Consider the following 20093-nt stretch of genomic DNA (forward strand, 5'->3'; position numbering starts at 1 on the left):
ATTGCCCTCTGTAGGGTGCCATCTTTCGTCTGAGATGTTAAACAAGTGTCCTGACTCTCTGTGGTCACTAACGATTCCATGGCACTTACCGTAAGAGTAGGAGTGTTGACCCTGGTGTCCTGGCTAAATTCCCAATCTGGCCCTCATACCATCATGGCCACCTAATCATCCCTAGTTTTAGCTAATTCATCTCCTCTCCCCTGTCACTATTCCCCAGGTTGTTGCTATAAATGAGAATGTGTTGTCAGTCAACTGGTAAAAAAACATGAAAACAATTCTATCCATCTACTGTATGTAGATCATTGGGTGTACCCTGTGTGCCTTATGGCGAGTGTGTTTCACGCAGGTAGTGAGTGTGTGTTATATTGTCTCTATATAGAGCCAGAGCAGACTAGGTGAACAGTCTGTCGATGTACCCTTGAGCAAGGCACTTAACCCTAATTGCTCCTGTAAGTTGCTTTGGATAAGAGCGTCTTCTAAATGACTAATATGTGTGGTTGTGGGAGGCTCACCAGGATAGGGGTGTATCCCGTTGGTGTACACAGCTTCGGCAGGGGGCTGCCCGTTAGCCTGAGGGGGTGGCATTCCATTGAAACCATTCACACTGATGGGCGAGGGGATACTGGTCACCGTGGGGCCGCTGATACCAGGGGGGGTACTGCCACCTGGCAGATAGCGACGACGAAAGAGAGAGAGAGATGAGCAGGTGACATTGCTCGTTGTCAGGCCAGTTAACTGGCAGAGTTTGGTCTGACAACTGAGGGTGTTTTATACTGACAACTGAGGATGTTTTATACTGACAACTAAGGGAGGTTTATCTTACAACTAAGTCCAGGACCCTGCCCAAGCTGTTAATGTCCTAACATGGTTGCCTTACATGTGGAGAAGTTGAACCCTTGAATGCTGCCCTCACCTGAGGTGGGGGTCATGTGCCCTCCGGGGAGTCCGTTGATGGTGGCCATGTGCTGCATCTGTGCGGCGGCGAAGGCTGCCATAGGGCTGAGGTAGCCCCCCTGCCCTACTGATGCCATCAACGCTGCCTGCTGCTGCTGCACCTGCATGGGGGGAGAGGGAGCCAGGGGAAAGGAGGGAGATATGGGGAGAGTGAGAAAGAGAGTGTGACTTTATTTTGTCAAGTTTTGTCTGCACTGTTTTTGTGCTTCAACTCATACCCTACTTTGTATGTGCGTGTGTGTGTGTGTGGGCGTACTTGCGCGTGTGTGTGTTCTACCTGTGCGTAGGCCCCGTAGGCCCCAAACTGCAGGGCCATGGGGTTGAAGATGCCCATCTGACCAGCCATCTGCTGCATGCGCCGGATGGTGCGCTCCTTATCCGTGTCGGCAAACTTCACCACCAGACTTGAGGACGCACCCTGCCGCACGCACACACACACACACACACACACACACACACACACACACACACACACACACACACACACACACACACACACACACACACACACACACACACACACACACACACACACACACAGAGCGAGAGAGACGAGGAGTACATGTGTTAACACATACAAACATACACTACCAAGGACACACACTAGCTGATACACTCACCATATTGAATACTGAACTCACAGGCATTGTCTGGCTGCCGTGTAGCGCACTGATAGCTGCCTGAGCTTCAGCGTGAGAGGAATACTTTACGAACGCACAACCTGAGAGAGAGAGAGAAGCAGAGAGAGAGACAGGGCAGAGAGGGAGAGAGAAACACACAGAGAGAGATAAACAGAGGAAAACAGAGAGAGTGAGGAGAGAGAGAGAAAAGGCAATCAGTCAGACAGTCTGTCACTATCCACATAATTTAAACCCTCTTCCATAAGGAGTTGACTGATGAAGCCCAACGATAATTATTTCACTTACAGTACTATCGATGAAACTCAGTGATGAATCTGAATGATCAAGCTCAGTGATTATTGGGCGTCCCCATCGTTCCCATTCAACTCACTGACAGAGTTCCCTGATGAGGCTTATTGATGAATGTGAATGATAAAGCGTACAGTATTCATTGGGCTTAGTTGCAATGAAGCATATTGATTAGTGTAAGCCCGCTGATGAACAACATGAAGTAAAGCAATGAAGCGGCACTGACCAACCTAATGAGGTTTACCACTAAAGCCTGCCAATGAAGAGCACTGATGAAGGGTGTAAGGTGAAGTTGCCCCTAGACGCTGATCTTGGGTCAGTTTAGTATTTCCTTGGTGCACTGGTACCGCTTGCCGTGTGGTAGAGAGAACTGTCTATGACTTGGGTGGCTAGAGTCTTTGACATTTTTAGTGCCTTCATCTAACACCGCCTGGTATAGAGGTCCTGGATGGCAGGGAGCTCGGCCCCAGTGATGTACTGGGACATACGTAGTAACATCTGTAGCGTCTTGCGGTTGGATGCCAAGCATGTGCCATACCAGGTGGTGATGCAGCCAGTGAAAATGCTCTCAATGGTGCAGCTGTAAAACTTTTTGAGGATTTGAGGGCCTATGCAAAAATCTTTTCAGCCTCCTGAGGGGGAAGAGGTGTTGTCGTGCCCTCTTCACGACTGTGTTGGCGTGTGTGGACCATGATATATCCTTAGTGTCACAAGTTACGGATTAAATTGAATATAAGAAACAACTGCAGCTATCACAAACAGTGTTGTCGATCAGAGTCTTAAAAAACTCCCCTAACTTTAATATATTTTGAAGCATGTTCGAGGATGAAGGGGCATTATGGGAAAAATATTGTTTCCCCATCTCAGTTCTATCCTTAGGTACAGACAAGGACAGCAGCGACTGTGAACGAAGACTGTATTGAGTGACTGTTCTGGTCAATAAGGAACAGAGATACAAAAGGAGTTGTCCCATCAGTGCTTTGTACACAAAAAGTGTACCAGTGCTTTAGCCTCCTGTTGGAGAGAGAAGTCCATTGCACAGTGACGTGTAAGTGATCTAGCATTTGTAATAAATCTTAAAACACCATGTGCCCGGAGTTTGTAAGGTATTTGCTGAGGCCTGCATAGACAATATCACCATAATCCAGCACTGATTAAAAAACCTCTGGTGATTTGAACAAGATCCTTTCTGACTTACATTGAAAAGTGAGATTTGTTCCTAAAATTAGAATCCCAATTTCAAATTCAGTTTCTGAGTAAAATTATTAATGTGCTGTTTAGAATTCAGCTTTTCATCTAACCAAATCACAAGATGTTGTAGGTGGTGACCCTATCAATTTGCTGGCCTTTTATAGTTCAAATCTGCAAGTGACTCCATCTGTTTACTTTCAGGGAAAAGAAAACCATACATTTTGTTTTCCTTGCATTAAGCACAAGTTTCAATTCGAATAGCTGCCTTTTTTCGTGGTATCCAATTGTTAGTAGTTAATATATTGTCTCATCGCTACAACTCCTGCGATGCAGTGCCTTAGACCACTGCGCCTCCCGGGAGGCCGAATAGCTGCCTTTTGAATAACATCAAAAGCCAACTATAAGTCTTGAAAAGTCTTCTCAATTTTAGATGCTCTAGAATAAATAATTGTGTCATCGGCATACAGATGGGGATTTGCAGGGTCAACAGACTTCCCTATGTCATGTATATACAGTGTAAAAAGGATCGCACCTAAAATTGAGCCCTGGGGAACTCCTTTTGTAAGCCTTCGAAACTCAGATTTCATACCCTTCTGTTCTACATACTGTGTTCTGTTAGAAAGGTTGTTTTGGAACCAATCCACTGCATCAACACTTAAACCAACCTGTTCTGGCACCACACTGTCAGGTCTCTGATCTCCACCCTATAGGCTGTCTCATCATCATCTGCGATCAGGTTTGCCACCGTCATGTCGTCAGCCAACTTAATGATGCTTCTGCAGTCATGCGTGGCAATGCAGTCGTGGGTGAACAGGGAGTACAGGAAGGGACTAAGCATGCACCCCTGAAGGGCCCCCGTGTTGAAGGTCAGTGTGGCAGATGTGTTGTTGCCTCCCCTCACAAACTGGGGGCGGCCCGTCAGGAAGTCCAGGATCCATTTATAGAGGGAGGTGTTCAGTCTCAGGGTCCTTAGCTTAGTAATGAGCTTGGAGGACACAATGGTGTTGAACGCTGAGCTCCAGTCAATGAACAACATTCTCACATAGGTATTCATCTTGTCCAGCTGAGAGATGGCAGTGTGGAGTGCAATAGAGATGGCATCATCTGTGGATCTGTTGGGTCTGTATGCAAATTGGAGTGGGTCCAGGATGTCTGGGATGATGGTGTTGATGTGAGCCATGACCAGCCTTTCAAAGCATTTCCTGGCTACAGATGTGAGTGCTACGGGTAATAGTTGTTTAAACAGGTTACCTATGGTGGTCTGCTCGAAACATGTAGGTATTGAACATTTCAGTGAAGACACTTGCCAGCTGGTCAGCATATGCTTTGAGTACGCGTCTGGCCCTGCACCCTTGTGAATGTTAACCTGTTTAAAGGTCTTACTCACGGTTCAGTGTTACTTGCCTTGAAGCAAGCATAGAAGGCCTTTAGCTCATCTGGAAGGCTCGCGTCACTGGGCAGCTCATGGCTTTGTTTCCCTTTGTAATCTATGATAGTTTGCAAACCCTGCCACGTCCGACGAGCGTCAGAGCCGGCTTAGTAGGATTCGATCTCAATCCTGCATTGATGCTTTGCCTGTTTGATGGCTCATCTGAGGTCGTAGCGAGATTTCTTATAAGCGTCCAGATTAGCGCCTCACTCCTTGAAAGTGGCAACTCTGGTTGGGATATGTATGTACGGTCACTGTGGGGACGATGTCGTCAATGCACTTATAAATGAAGCCGGTGACTGATGTGGTAAACTGCTCAATGCAATCGGATGAGTCCCAGAACATATTCCATTCCTTGCCAGCAAAACAGTCCTGTAGTTTAGCATCTGCTTCATCGGACCACTTCCGTATTGAGCGCGTCACTGGTACTTCCTGCTTGAGTTTTTGCTTGTAATCATGAATCAGCAGGATAGAGTAATGATCAGATTTGCCAAATGTAGGGCGAGGGAGAGCTTTGTATGCGTTTCTGTGTGTGGGGTAAAGGTAATCTAGAGTTTTGTCTCCTCTAGTTGCACAGGTGATATGCTGGTAGAAATGAGGTAAGACGGACATCAGTTTCCCTGCATCAAAATCACTGGCCATTAGGAGCAACACCTCTGGATGACCATTTTCTTGTTTGCTTTTATGACCCTATACAGCTCGATAAGTGCAGTCTTAGTGGCAACATTGGTTTGTGGTGGTAAATAGACAGCTACGAAAAATATAGATGAAAATGTCCTTGGTAAATAGTATGGTCTACATGAGGTATTCTAACTCAGGCGAGCAGAACCTCAAGATTTCCTTAATATTAGAGATTGGACACCATCTGTTGTAAAAAAAAATAAAAAAAATAAAAAAGACACACACACACCTCCCTCCTTGAGCTTACCCGAGGCTGTCGTTTGATTCTGCCGATGCATAGAAAAGCCAGCTGAGTGTACTAAACATTAGGAACACCTGCAAATTTCCATGTCATAAGACTGACCAGATGAATCCAGGTGAAAGCTATGCTCTCTCATTAATGTCACCTGTTAAATCCACTTCAATCAGTGTAGATGAAGGGGAGGAGACAGGTTAAAGAAGGATTTTTAAGCCTTGAGACAATTGAGACATGGATTGTGTATGTGTACCAGTCAGCCATTGAATGAGCAAGACAAAACATTTCAGTGCCTTTGAATGGGGTATGGTAGTACCGGTTTATGTGTGTCAAAAACTGCAACGCTGCAGGGTTTTTCACACTTAACAGTGTCCTGTGTGTATCAAGAATGTTCCACCACCAGAGGACATCCAGCCAACTTGACACAAACGTGGGAAGCATTGGAGTCAACATGGGCTAGCATCCCTGTGGAACGCTTTTGACACCTTGTAGAGTCCATGCCCTGACGAATTGAGGCTGTTCTGGGGGAAAGTGGGGGGGGGGTGCAACTCAATATTAGGAAGGTGTTCCTACTCAGTGCATATTATCCATGTCCTTGCTCAGCCAATGACTCCGAGAAAAATAGGATATTACAGTTCTTCATGTCCTGTTGATAGGATCGTCTCGAACGGAGCTTGTGCAGTTTGTTTTCCAGGAGGGTAGACACGGTTTATTTACTCGCCAACGTAGTTTCGTCAGGGTGCCTGAACATCGGCCTCTCTCACGCCGTCTCTTCCTTTTCCGAATCTCTGCGATTAGGGCCTTGTCCGGGGTGAGCAGTATGTCCTGGGTTGCCGAATCACTTCATCCAAATCGAGGTTAGTGATTGCTGTTCTGATGTCCAGAAGCTCTCTTCGGTCATAGGAAACGATGACAGATCAGACCACTAAATAGCAGAATTGGTCAGCGCCATTCTTGAGGGAGGGGAATCTGATCCTAGATCTGTACCTAGGGGAAACTTCACCCCGGATCCTGATGAAGAGTATGGTGACGCTTCCTAAAAGGTCACTGTTAGCCAGGCATAGGCTAAATGCCAAATAACATAAATCCCGGAAATGAAAGCACGCTAAAGTGTGATGATAGAATACAATGCATCTGGCTATTGTTAGGTCAAGGTGACAATGATTTAATTGCTTAAATCCCAACTCAAATAAATACAAATAAATAAAGACATGTTTGAAATGTCCTTAATGCTACGGGGTGATGATGAACATTACAGAGCTGTGTTGGTGGTGGAACCACACACACTGACCTTTGCTGTTTCCATCAGGACCTCTAAGGATGGTGCACTCTTCAATGCTGCCAAACGACTCAAAGAGACGTCGCACATCATCTTCGGACTGCTGCTTGTTGAGCATTCCCACAAATAGTTTTCTGTCTTCTGAAACAAAGAGGAACTGGTCATGAACAGGTATGTGTGCGCACACGTGGGTGTGCACTTGTGACGAGTGTGTGTGTGTGTGTGTGTGTGTGTGTGTGTGTGTGTGTGTGTGTGTGTGTGTGTGTGTGTGTGTGTGTCTGTGAATGTTTTCAAGTGTATCGAGTTTTCAGTGTGCAAGGCTGAGAGCGTGTGTGTTTGTGTGTGTGTTTAGGGTCTGCTTCACCCTCTGCCTTTTCCTTACAGGCTGTCCTTGCAGAGTCAACAATACTAATCTCAGCTCTGGCCTTGCACAAGGGGGAATGTTTACAAGTGTGGCTCGGAGATCAGGGATGGAGGACACACACATTGACTGCCAAAGTCTTCACAGTTCCCATGGGATGGCACCAGTAATCGTTACATCTCTCAGAGGGAAACAATGCTTAACACAACACACTAACATATTCATTTTGAGATTAAATCAATAGGAACCAATACGTTTTTGACTCTCTAGGGCGGGGATGTTTGAAGTGATGCAATGTTTACAGACCAAGTCTATAGGACCATAAAGAGGTATTTGACTAGAGAATGTCCATCGAACCAACTATATGGTGAGGCCGTTCTGGGGAGAGTTTCACTGTTTCCCTGACACTCCTGGATTAAAAACTATGCTCATTGGAGAATCTCCATTTAAATCCTGTTTTAGTCCAGGACTAGATTTCGGGCGATTTCACACCAAATTGGTTTGGAGCGGTTTTTCCCAACTTTGGCATGTTTTCCCTCTTTAGTTCGGTTAGTTTGGACTGGTGTGCACACTCTAAACAATGCACCGTGGTTCACTCAAAAAGGGTGGTCTCAGTCTGATTCCATTTGTGTGGTTGTGTGGTTCGCTGCAGATGAGAATGCAGTCCAGACCAAACACAGGAAAATAACAAGAGGTATTATTGGTTGTTTGACTATGAACATTTGATCCACACAGTACCATAACTTGATCTCTTTGAAACATTGTAAATCGCAGCGGATTTATGAGCGCATCCGATGCAGTTTAGGGGAGACGGGCCACTGAAAGTAGCCCATTTAAGGTGCAGTTAGAGAGGCGCTGTTTCCTCCCGCGTGTTGTTGGAAGACCCAGAAAAGGAAGTAACATGAAGTTTGGGACATACATTTTTATTTTTTTGATAATCATAGATGGATTGAACGTGAAGATTTCTCTCCAATAAACAAATGACTTGCATTAACATGTGGTTTTGTTCAGGCATTTTAGTTCGTTTGACATTTGGCAATGTGAAACCGGTCGGACCAAATGAGAAAAAAAAGAAAATACAAATGTAACAAATAATCAAACTCTGATTTGAACTATTGCTCAGGACTATGTGTGAAAACGCCCTTAACCTGTGTCCAGGAAACTAGTCACGATACCTCCATTTCAAATAAGCTAAAATGCCTGAATGTGTTTTCAGGGCAGAATCAGTCCCTGGTTTGAGGGGAAGAATGAAAACCAGCAGTGGTGCGAGGCCCGGATTTGAGGAAGAGGGATTTAGAGAAAGAGGGGATGATAGAGAAAAATAAAAATAAGGTGGAGAAGAGAGAGGGAGAGAGAGACGTGGGAAATTGGGGATTGAGAGAGGTAAAGGAAGAGAGAGGGTGAGGGAGAAAAGTAAGAATCCTTCTCTAGCCCTCCCACCAATTGTTTCTCTCTTCACTCCACAGCTCCATCAATCACAGTTAGAGAGGACCGGAATAAACAGGGAGGAAGTCATGCAATCCCTCAGTAACTCTCTCTCTCTACCTCTTCTTCTCTCCTCTCTTTCTGTCCTTCTTCCCCTCACATGCTCTCTACTTTTCTCTCTCTTTCTTTCTTTCCTGCTCCCTCTCCTGCCTCCTCCCCCATTCTCCACCTTTATCTCTCTCACACGATATGATTTTTTCCTCATTGCATGCTCTACTTCTTTTCCTCCTCTCTCTCTCTCTCTCTCTCTCTCTCTCTCTCGCTGATGCTATTCAAAACTTGCTTATGCTTAATTCCCAACTAAATTGGTGTTGGACGGAGAGCGTTTATTTTAAGAGAGTTGAGCAATGCAAAGAGAGAGTGTGACCAATGTTTATGTAACACATTACAAATGTTTGAGAACCCTGTGGGGGCTGGCTGGGATTCTGTCAGTTCCCGTCGAGGTAGGGCCATTAAGCGTGACACGTTGGGATTGGGACGTGTGTGTGTGTGTGTGTGTGTGTGTGTGTGTGTGGAAAGAGAGGGGTAATGGTGACACTGATGTGGGACGGCAGCCAAGTTTAAAGAAGTGGAGCACTACCTCCTCGACTCTCGCTGTCCGCAGGCTTCACCTGGATAGGCCTGTTCATCTGGAGAGAGAGAGAAGAGAGATAGGGAAAGATGTTAGGATTGCTTACTCCACATCAAGTAGTTACACACCATTTACTAAATGTTGATGACCACTTTGGCAAATAAGTAACACGTCTTGTAAATGTGTTTTGTATAATGTAATTGCGTATGGTGGGAGAGAAGGACTTGAGATTTGATAGTACAGGTGCAGTAATTTAGAGAGGGAGATGAAAAAGGATGGCGAGAAAAGGGAGAGGCTGCGTTCTTACATGTTTGGCAGTGTGATGTTGTTGTGCAGGCTCTGTTTAAGTACATTGCAGTTCACCAGCTGTAGATATATACTGTAGATACATCATTTTGAATTGGTCTGGCTATGTCCGTCTGTCCATATATCTGTCCGTCTGTCTGTTTAAATGCTCTAGTCACCCAGTTTTTCTATAAGGCCTTGTCACCCTGCATGTGAGCCTTCTTTAGCTCTCGCTGGCCAGCCCAGACACTCCTCCTTCCATTCCCCCTCTTTCCTTTACAATCCTCCTTCCATTCCCCCTCTTTCCTTTACACTCCTTCTTCCATTCTTCCACTGCCTTTCTGTCAACCCTGGCTGCTTTCCCAATGCTCTCAGTCTCAGTAATACACGCCGCAAAACGCTCGCTGCCAATCAATGTTTTAATATGCCAATCGCCACGCTGCCAGGAGCAGGAACGACGTGCCACAGAGGGGAAAGAGAGAGAGCGAAGGGTGTACGTGTGTGGATGCGCGCATGTTGGTGCGCTTGTTTGTGTCTGTGTGTGTGTTGTCGGGTAGTGTACGAAAGGGTGTATGCGTCACGGTTCTTACATTCTCCCAATTTGTTGCAATTACAATGCACAGACTAACCAAAACAAAAACACTGTTGAGTGATACACCGTAATGAATTAAATTCATGGTTAGTAGACTGGCCAACACTCTGGATTAGATGGAGCTCAATAAAGCCATGTTTGGCTCTAACGTTAACGACCTGTAAACAACAGTAAACAACAAGAGGTTGACAATATTAGGGGAACAATTTTGTATATTACTGTATTTTTTACCATCTCTTCCTCAGTGTAAAAAGTCCAGGCCTGCTAAATCTCTCCATGCACAATAACACTCCTTCGTCTAAGACCCAGTCACCCTTTCCCCTTCTCTCTCTCCTTTCCTCCCTCTCTTTCATCGCCTTGCTAATGTTTTTAATGTACTTTGATGCATTATTTATATCACCCTGGCTGTTGATATCGAAAGAGAGAGAGAGAGGGAAAGCGAGAAGGAGGTGCGGAGAGAACGATAGAGGGAAAGAGTGGTGGAGAGACCGAAAGACAGCGAGAGAGAGAGAGAGAGAGAGAGAGAGAGAGAGAGAGAGAGAGAGAGAGAGAGAGAGAGAGAGAAAAGGGAGATAAAGAGTGAGGATAAAAAAACATGGGACTAAAAGAAGACAGCTGGATGGAAGCATTGAGCAACATTAAACATCATTTAGAACAGCCTACAACTATCTAGCCCACATTCTCCATTATACACTTCCCTCAGAGAGAAAATACCATCTCCAGCTCAATTTCACAAAAAGGAGCACCATTAAAACGCACACACGCACACACTCGCATGCATGCACACACACACAGGCACACACACACACCCTTTGCACATCCACCCACGGTGTCTTAGTGAGAAACAGACGTTGTGCGGTTTGCATGTGAGTTGAGAATTCTCTGCTTCATTCACATTTACACACACACACACACACACACACACACACACACACACACACACACACACACACACACACACACACACACACACACACACACACACACACACACACACACACACAAAAACACCTTTCTGGGAGCATGCTTCTTCTCCTACTAGCAGAGGCACTCACACACACAGAGCTCAGCCCATTGTTGCTCCAGTGATGACAGTCCACTCCTGCAGCTCTTTTTGTGTGGCCTTGGAGAACATGATATACAGTCACCTTCAAAATTATTGGCACCCTTGATAAAGATGAGCAAAAAAAGACTGTATAAAATAAAGAATACAGATACGGAGCCATATTGTATGCAATTTAATGAAAAAAAAAAATTATTTTATACAACTACAATTTCTCAAAGAAAGAGATGTTGTTTAAAGGTCCAATGCAGCTGTTTTTATCTCAATATCAAATATTTTCTGGATAGCAATTAAGTACCTTACTGTGATTGTTTTCAATTAAAATGGTCAAAAATAAAGAAAAATAGCTCCTTAGCAAAGAGCAATTTCTCAAGTGAATTTTTGCTAGGACTGTGTGGGAGTGGCCTGAGTGAGTTTACCAATGTTCCAGTGGTTTTAACCGTCTTAATTATTGCCCTAATAGTGGTAAGTGGAATAGATTATTATTATTATTTTTTGTTTTTTACCCATTGTTGAATTTATGAAGGTCAACCACCATTCATCTCTTTTCGTTTGTGAGTTCTTTGCCTTTCCTCAAGGTGATGGATGTTTTTAATTGCGTGTTACCTCATTTTTTTATATATCCCAGTGAAACAGGACACCTTGAATAGCCACAATACAGTTCCTTAAGCTGAATGAACATAAAGAAGTTGAATGTTAATGCAGATTTTACTTTGTTTGATTTTATTTATAAGAATCTTTAGGGGTGCCAATAATTTTCGACATCTAACCTTTTGAGATTTTTTTTATGACTCTTTCTTTGAATAATTGTATTAGTGTAACATATAATGTCATTTTCAGTATTTGTATTAGTCATTTAATAAAGATTAGTCTTTTTTGCTCATCTTTATTAAGGGTGCCAATAATTTTGGAGGTTAACTCCAAACACCTGAACACACAAGCAAACCGCACGCACGCATGCACACACACACACACACGGTAGGTAGCCTGGCGCTTAGAGAATTGGGCTAGTAACCGAAAAGTCGCTGGTTAGAATAGCTGAGCTTACAAAGTTAAAATCTGTCATTTTTTAAAACAATTAAAAATTTAAATGAACCTTTATTTAACCAGGCAGGCCAGTTGAGAACAAGTTCTCATTTACAACTGTGACCTGGCCAAGCAAAGCAGTGCGACACAAACAACACAGAGTTACACATGGAATAAACAAACGTACAGTCAATAACACAATAGAAAAGTCTATATACATTGTGTGCAAATAAAGTAAGAATAGGGAGGTAAGGCAAAAAATTGGTCATAGTGGCGAAATAATTACAATTTAGGAATTAAACACTGGAGTGAAAGATGTGCAGAAGATTAATGTCCAAGAAGAAATACTGGGGTGCAAAGGAGCAAAATAAAAAATAAAAAAAACAATATGGGGATGAGGTAGTTGGGTGTGCTATTTACAGATTGGATGTGTACAGGTAAAGTAAGCTGCTCTGACAGCTGATGCTTAAAGGCAGTGAGGGAGATATGAGTCTCCAGCTTCAGTGATTTTTGCAATTCGTTCCAGTCATTGGCAGCAGAGAACTGGAAGAAAAGGCGGCCAAATGAGGAGTTGGCTTTGGGGGTGACCAGTGAAATATACCCGCTGGAGAGCGTGCTACAGGTGGGTGCTGCTATGGTGACCAGTGATCTGAGATAGGGCGGGGTTTTACCTAGCAAAGACTTATAGATGAACTAGAGCCAGTGGGTTTGGCGACGAATATGAAGCGAGGGCCAGCCAACGAGAGCATACAGGTCGCAGTGTTGGGTAGTATATGGGGCTTTGGTGACAAAACGGATGGCGCTGTGATAGACTGCATCACATTTTTTGATAGAGTGTTGGAGGCTATTTTGTAAATGACATTGCCCGAAGTCAAGGATAGGTAGGATAGTCAGTTTTACGAGGGTATGTTTGGCAGCATGAGTGAAGGATGCTTTTTTTGCGAAATAGGAAGCCAATTCTAGATTTAATTTTGGATTGGAGATACGTAATGTGAGTCTGGAAGGAGAGTTTACAGTCTAACCAGGATACCCGGGCCAGGTCGATTAGAAAGGCCTGCTCAAGTGTTTTAGGGAGCGTTTGACCGCAGACCCATTACGCACGCAGGCATTGAGGCAGTGATCACTGAGATCCTGTTTGAAGACAGCAGTTTGAAGACAGCAGAGGTGTATTTAGAGGGCATGTTGATCAGGATGATATCTATGAGGGTGTCCGTGTTTACGGATTTGGGGTTGTACCTGGTAGGTTCTATGATAATTTGTGTGAGATCGAGGGCATCTAGCTTAGATTGTAGGAAGGCTGGGGTGTTAAGCATATCCCAGTTTAGGTCACCTAACAGTACAAACTGAAGATAAATGGGGGGCAATTAATTCACATATGGTGTCCAGATTGCAACTCCACCCCCCTTGGCAGTTCTATCTTGGCTGAAAATGTTGTAGTTGGGAATGGAAATGTCAGAATGTTTGGTGGCCTTTGGTGGCCTAAGCCAGGATTCAGACACGGCTAGGACATGGGGATTGGTGGAGTGTGCTAAAGCAGTGAAAAAAACTAACTTAGGGAGGAGGCTTCTGATGTTAACATATATGAAACCAAAGCTTTTACGGTTTCAGAAGTCAAGAAATGATAGCGCCTGGGGAATAGGAGTGGAACTGGGGGTTACAGGGCCTGGGTTAACCTCTACATCACTAGATGAACAGAGAAGGAGTAGGATAAGGGTACGGCTAAAGGCTATTAGAACTGGTTGTATAGTGTGTTGGGGACAAAGAATAAAAGGAGCAGATTTCTGGGCGTGGTAGAATAGATTCAAGGCATAATGTACAGACAAAGATATGGTAGGATGTGAGTACAGTGGAGGTAAACCTATGCGTTGAGCGTTGATGAGAGAGGTTTAGTCTCTGGAGGCATCAGTTAACCTAGGTGAGGTCTCCACGTGTGTGGGGTGGGACGAAAGAGCTATCTAAGGCATTTTGAGTGGGACTGAGGGCTCTACAGTGAAATAAAACAATAAAAACTAGCTAAGACAGCAGTAACCAAGGCCTATTGACATTAGAGAGAGGCATAAAGCAATCACAGGTGTTGATCAGGAGAGCTAAGACAACAACAGGTGAATGGGCAGAGTGGGTCAGTTAGGTACATACAGGACCTGAGTTTGAGGCTGGGGCCGACAGGTTGACAAAATGAGGTACCGTGTTATTGAAACAGTCCAGGGGGCATCAGCTGTGTAGCCGAGTGATCATAGGGTCAAAAGAGCAGCAATAGGTGAGTCAGGGTGCTATTTGGTATTCATTACTACGCTAGGCGAGCAGGGGACACAGCGTTCAGAAAATCTAGCGGGCCGGGGCTAGTAGATGGTTCTTCGGCAATATCGTAACAAAATAGCCTGTTGAGACCACATCGGGCGATCACATCGGCAGTCCAGTCGTGATGGATCGGCGGGGCTCCGTGTCGATAATAAAGGGTCCAGGCCTGTTTGGCGAAGGAGGTATTGTAGGCCTAGAATTAGCTGGTTTATGGGCCTAGCTTGAGGCTAGCTCAAGGCTAGCTGGTGCTTGCTTCGGGGCAGAGGTGGTAGCTAACAGTAGCCACTCGTTTGCAGCTAGCTGTCTGTGATGATCCAGAGTAATGATCCGGTGTAATGATCCAGAGCGGCAGGAATCCGGTGATATGGTGGAGAAGCAGTCCGATATGCTCTTGGTTGATATCACGCTGTGCAGACTGGCAGGTGTTTGTCCGAGCTAAGGCTGGCTGATGCCGGGGGGAAAAAGGCGAGGACTGCTAGCTGTGGCTAACAAAGACTAGTAGCTAGTTAGTTGGCTAGCTCCTGATGGAAGTTCCAGTTATAAGAAATGAAAATAGCAGATCCATACCACATTGGGTGAGGCGGGTTGCAGGAAACCTGCTATTTACATGGGATAAGACAAAGACAGATATACAAGTCCTACTGCGTTGCCATCTTGGTTAAGATGTGCCATTGAGCAAGGTACGTAACCGAAATTTGCTCCATACTACTATGGCTGACCCTGTAAAACAACACATTTCCCTGCACCTATCCGGTGTATTTGACAATAAAACATTTAAACATACAGTGCCTTGCAAAATGATTTATCCCCCTTGGCGTTTCTCCTATTTTGTTGCATTACAACCTGATTTTTATTTGGATTTCATGTAATGGGCATGCACAAAACAGTTCAAATTTTTGTGACAGTTTTGTGTCGCGCCTGCAGGGTTGAAATATGGTTTCTCTCTTTGTTTACGGAGGCTGCTATCCTCAGAAAATAGCATTGTTTGCTTTCGCCGAAAAGCCTTTTTGAAATCTGACATGTTGGCTGGATTCACAAGTGTAGCTTTAATTTGCTGTTTTACATGTGTGATTTAATGCAAGTTTGATTTTTATAGTAATTTTTTTGAATATGGCGCTCTGCATTTCCCCTGGCTTTTGGCCAGGTGGGACGCTAGCGAGGTTAATCAGAGAGGCAACAAAGAGACCAAAGATAACCCTGAAGGAGCTGCAAAGCTCCACAGCGGAGATTAGAGTATCTGTCCATCGGACCACTTTAAGCCATACACTCTACAGAGTCGGGCTTTACGGAAGAGTGGCCAGAAAAAAGCCATTGCTTAAATAAGCAAACACATTTGGTATTTGCCAAAAGGCATGTGGGAGACTCCAAAACATATGGACGAAGATACGCTGGTCAGATGAGACTAAAATTGAGCTTTTTGGGCCATCAAGGAAAAAGCTATGTCTGGTGCAAACCCAACACCTATCATCACCCTGAGAACACCATCCCCACAGTGAAGCATGGTGGTGGCAGCATCAAGCTGTGGGGATGTTTTTCATCGGCAGGTACTGAAAACTGGTCAGAATTGAAGTAATGATGGATGGCACTAAATACAGGGAAATTCTTGAGGGAAACCTATTTCAGTCTTCCAGAGATTTGAGACTGGGATGGAGGTTCACCTCCTAGCTGGACAATGACCCTAAGCATACTGCTAAAGCAACACTCGAGTGGTTTAAGGGGACACATTTAAATTTCTTGGAATGGCCTAGTCAAAGCCCAGACCTCAATCCAATTGAGAATATGTGGTATGATTTAAAGATTGCTGTACACAAGTGGAACCCAACAAAGTTGATGGAGCTTGATGCACGCTCAAGTTTTCTGTTTTTTTCTTATTTCTTGTTTGTTTCACAATAAATAATAGTTTGCATCTTCAAAGTGGTAGGCATGTTGTGTAAATCAAATGATACAGCCCCCCCCCCAATTGTTTTATTTTTATTCCAGGTTGTAAGGCAACAAAATAGGAAAAATGCCAAGGGGGCTGAATACTGTATATATAAAACACACACATACACACACTGTCTGCTGCTGCCCTCCATTATGTAATCCAATTACACCACTCTGCCTCATTCACTGCTGCCATAGATTCACTGCTAAATAGAAACGCAGGGGTTAGTCATTTCTACATTGACTTGGATTTTTATGGGAACACACACACACACACACACACACACACACACACACACACACACACACACACACACACACACACCTACTTTTTCATCATAGCAGTAAGAAAAAAGTGAATCACATTTATGAGAAAGTCTGACACCGGAGGGGAGGTCATTTCATTATTAAAACGAGAGAGCACTGCTGGAAATTCTTACAGTGAGAAAGAGACTTACTTACTTTCATAGTCCTTCTTCAGATTGTAGCAGTAGTCTTTTGCTACTGTATTCAATTTACCTGGTGTTTACTTAGACATTGCATAATGTTATGACATTACTATTACTAATAGCTTACTTTTGGTTTCTTCTGTATTCATTGAAAGAAGTAGCACTAAGTACCTTTTGATGCTTTAACATAACATACAATTGTATTGGCCATCAAACAAAACGTGTATTGTTGTTGTCTGTTGTTTAATCCCCACGGATACCACACACACTGTGGTGGCAATAGTTAATTTGATTTATCCATTTTAAAACTCTACCAGAAAGTATAAATTATTACTGTTGTTTTCTAACTACCATCTGTGATGGGACTGTAAAGTAAATTGTTACCAATCCTTGCTTCCTCTCCCACCCCTCCTCACGGTGGTCAGACAGGGCCAGTCATATTCTTTCACATCTCGTAAATATGGGAGAGGAGAGACAAATTCTCCAAGAATGTAATGGCCTGGCCTACTTGTTTGGCCATGGATTGTGTAACGAGTCAGTCATGGCGGAGGAAGCAAAACAAATAATACATAAAAAAAAAACATCTTGATAAATGATGAATTTGCACAGTCAGTCTATGCTTCTCTGGTCGTTTCCTTGCAGCCAGCCAACTACTCAAACTCTGATATGGTCGTACACTGCTTCACTAATGAGGAGTCATGCATTTCAGGTTACATGTCCACAAACACACACACACACACACACACACACACACACACACACACACACACACACACACACACACACACACACACACACACACACACACACACACATACATACATACATACATACAGTGGGGCAAAAAAGTATTTAGTCAGCCACCAATTGTGCAAGTTCTCCCACTTAAAGAGATGAGGCCTGTAATTTTCATCATAGGTACACTTCAACTATGACAGACAAAATGAGAAAAAAAATCCAGAAAATCACATTGTAGGATTTTTTATGAATTAATTTGCAAAATATGGTGGAAAATAAGTATTTGGTCAATAACAAAAGTTTATCTCAATACTTTGTTATATACCCTTTGTTGGCAATGACAGAGGTCAAATGTTTTCTGTAAGTCTTCACAAGGTTTTCACACACTGTTGCTGGTATTTTGGCCCATTCCTCCATGCAGATCTCCTCTAGAGCAGTGATGTTTTGGGGCTGTTGCTGGGCAACACAGACTTTCAACTCCCTCCAAAGCTTTTCTATGGGGTTGAGATCTGGAGACTGGCTAGGCCACTCCAGGACCTTGAAATGCTTCTTACTAAGCCACTCCTTCGTTGCCCGGGCGGTGTGTTTGGGATCATTGTCATGCTGAAAGACCCAGCCACGTTTCATCTACAATGCCCTTGCTGATGGAAGGAGGTTTTCACTCAAAATGTCACGATACATGGCCCCATTCATTCTTTCCTTTACACGGATCAGTCGTGCTGGTCCCTTTGCAGAAAAACAGCCCCAAAGCATGATGTTTCCACCCCCATGCTTCACAGTAGGTATGGTGTTCTTTGGATGCAACTCAGCATTCTATATCCTTGAGTTTTTACCAAAAAGTTATATTTTGGTTTCATCTGACCATATGATATTCTCCCAATCTTCTTCTGGATCATCCAAATGCTCTCTAGCAAACTTCAGACGGGCCTGGACGTGTACTGGCTTAAGCAGGGGGACACGTCTGGCACTGCAGGATTTGAGTCCCTGGCGACTTAGTGTGTTACTGATGGTAGGCTTTATTACTTTGGTCCCAGCTCTCTGCAGGTCATTCACTAGGTCCCTCCGTGTGGTTCTGGGATTTTTGCTCACCGTTCTTGTGATCATTTTGACCCCACGGGTTGAGATCTTGCATGGAGCCCCAGATCGAGGGAGATTATCAGTGGTCTTGTATGTCTTCCATTTCCTAATAATTGCTCCCACAGTTGATTTCTTCAAACCAAGTTGCTTACCTATTGCAGATTCAGTCTTCCCAGCCTGGTGCAGGTCTAGAATTTTGTTTCTGGTGTCCTTTGACACCTCTTTGGTCTTGCCCATAGTGGAGTTTGGAGTGTGACTGTTTGAGGTTGTGGACAGGTGTCTTTTATACTGATAACAAGTTCAAACAGATGCCATTAATACAGGTAACGAGTGGAGGACAGAGGAGCCTCTTAAAGAAGAAGTTACAGGTCTGTGAGAGCCAGAAATCTTGCTTGTTTGTAGGTGACCAAATACTTAGTTTCCACCATATCTCTCATCCTGTTAATATGTCTGCTCCCTTTCTCTTCAAGTTGCAGTTTGTTGAAAGTTTAAGCATCTATAAACAATTTACAGGGGACTATTCAAATAACGTGTGGCTGAACAAAAACATGCAGTCAACAGTTTGGACACACCTAGTCATTCCAGGGTTTTTCAACATTTTTACTATTTTATATATTGAAGAATAATAGTGAAGATAACAAAACTGAAATAAAACAGATGGAATAATGTAGCAACCAAAAAGGTGTTACATATATTTTAGTTTCTTCAAAGTAGCCACCCTTTGCCTTGATGACAGCTTTGCACACTCTTGGCATTCTCTCAACCAGCTTCATGAGAAATGCTTTTCCAACAGTTTTGAAGGAGTTCCCACATATACTGAGTACTTGTTGGCTGCTTTTCCTTCATTCTGCGGTCCAACTACCACATGAGGCTGGTTGAGAAAATGCCAAGAGTGTGCAAAGCTGTCATCAAGGCAAAGGGTGGCTAATCTCAAATATATTTAGATTTGTTTAACACTTTTTTTTGGTTGCTACATGATTCCACACATGTTATTTCATAGTTCTGATGTCTTCACTATTATTCTACAGTCTATATAATAAAAATTTAAATGAAGAAAAACCCTTGAATGAGTAGGCGTGTCCAAACTTTTGACTGGTACTGTATATATATATAAAAAATACATACATTTGCCTTATTTTAGTCTGTCTGCAAATATTCCATCAGCGATTGTGACAATGGCACTTCATTTAGCCTTCAAACACATTTGAAATGCAACCAGCATCATATTACAGCTAGATAATAATAGAATGTGGAGATGTGTCGTTTGGATGAGAATAACTCTACAACGCACACACACACACACGCGCGCACACTCACGCACACACACACCCCCACACCCCCCACGCACACACACAGATTGCTATAAAATTAGACATACAGTATGCCGGCAATCAACAGCCTCTGTAACATTTTCATGGGGATTCTAATAATATATGCTATTTAGCTAACACTTTTATCCAAAGTGACTTACAGTCATCCTTGCAGACGGATGTTTTGTAATGTTACAAGGTAAAACAATTATTTTTG

At 43.7% G+C, this 20093-nt stretch overlaps 1 protein-coding gene across 11 annotated transcripts in view; it reads right to left on the minus strand.

Moving 5' to 3' along the window:
• Positions 1-20093, minus strand: part of celf4 (CUGBP, Elav-like family member 4) — a 122993-nt gene that overhangs the window by 15887 nt on the left and 87013 nt on the right. For 6 of the 11 annotated variants that reach the window (XM_065001765.1, XM_065001764.1, XM_065001763.1 and 3 more), the window contains exons 3-8: positions 9125-9173; positions 6711-6839; positions 1596-1675; positions 1232-1372; positions 914-1055; positions 513-665 (exon numbers count right to left, since the gene is read on the minus strand). In XM_065001765.1, the coding sequence (XP_064857837.1) occupies positions 513-665; positions 914-1055; positions 1232-1372; positions 1596-1675; positions 6711-6839; positions 9125-9173 (694 nt within the window). Of the gene's footprint in view, positions 1-512; positions 666-913; positions 1056-1231; positions 1373-1574; positions 1676-6710; positions 6840-9124; positions 9174-20093 lie in introns of all 11 variants that reach the window. The other 5 variants (XM_065001762.1, XM_065001761.1, XM_029682948.2 and 2 more) reach the window with 1 other exon arrangement.

The sequence above is a fragment of the Oncorhynchus nerka genome, linkage group LG15 (genome assembly GCF_034236695.1).
Source record: "Oncorhynchus nerka isolate Pitt River linkage group LG15, Oner_Uvic_2.0, whole genome shotgun sequence".
Lineage (NCBI taxonomy): Eukaryota > Metazoa > Chordata > Actinopteri > Salmoniformes > Salmonidae > Oncorhynchus > Oncorhynchus nerka.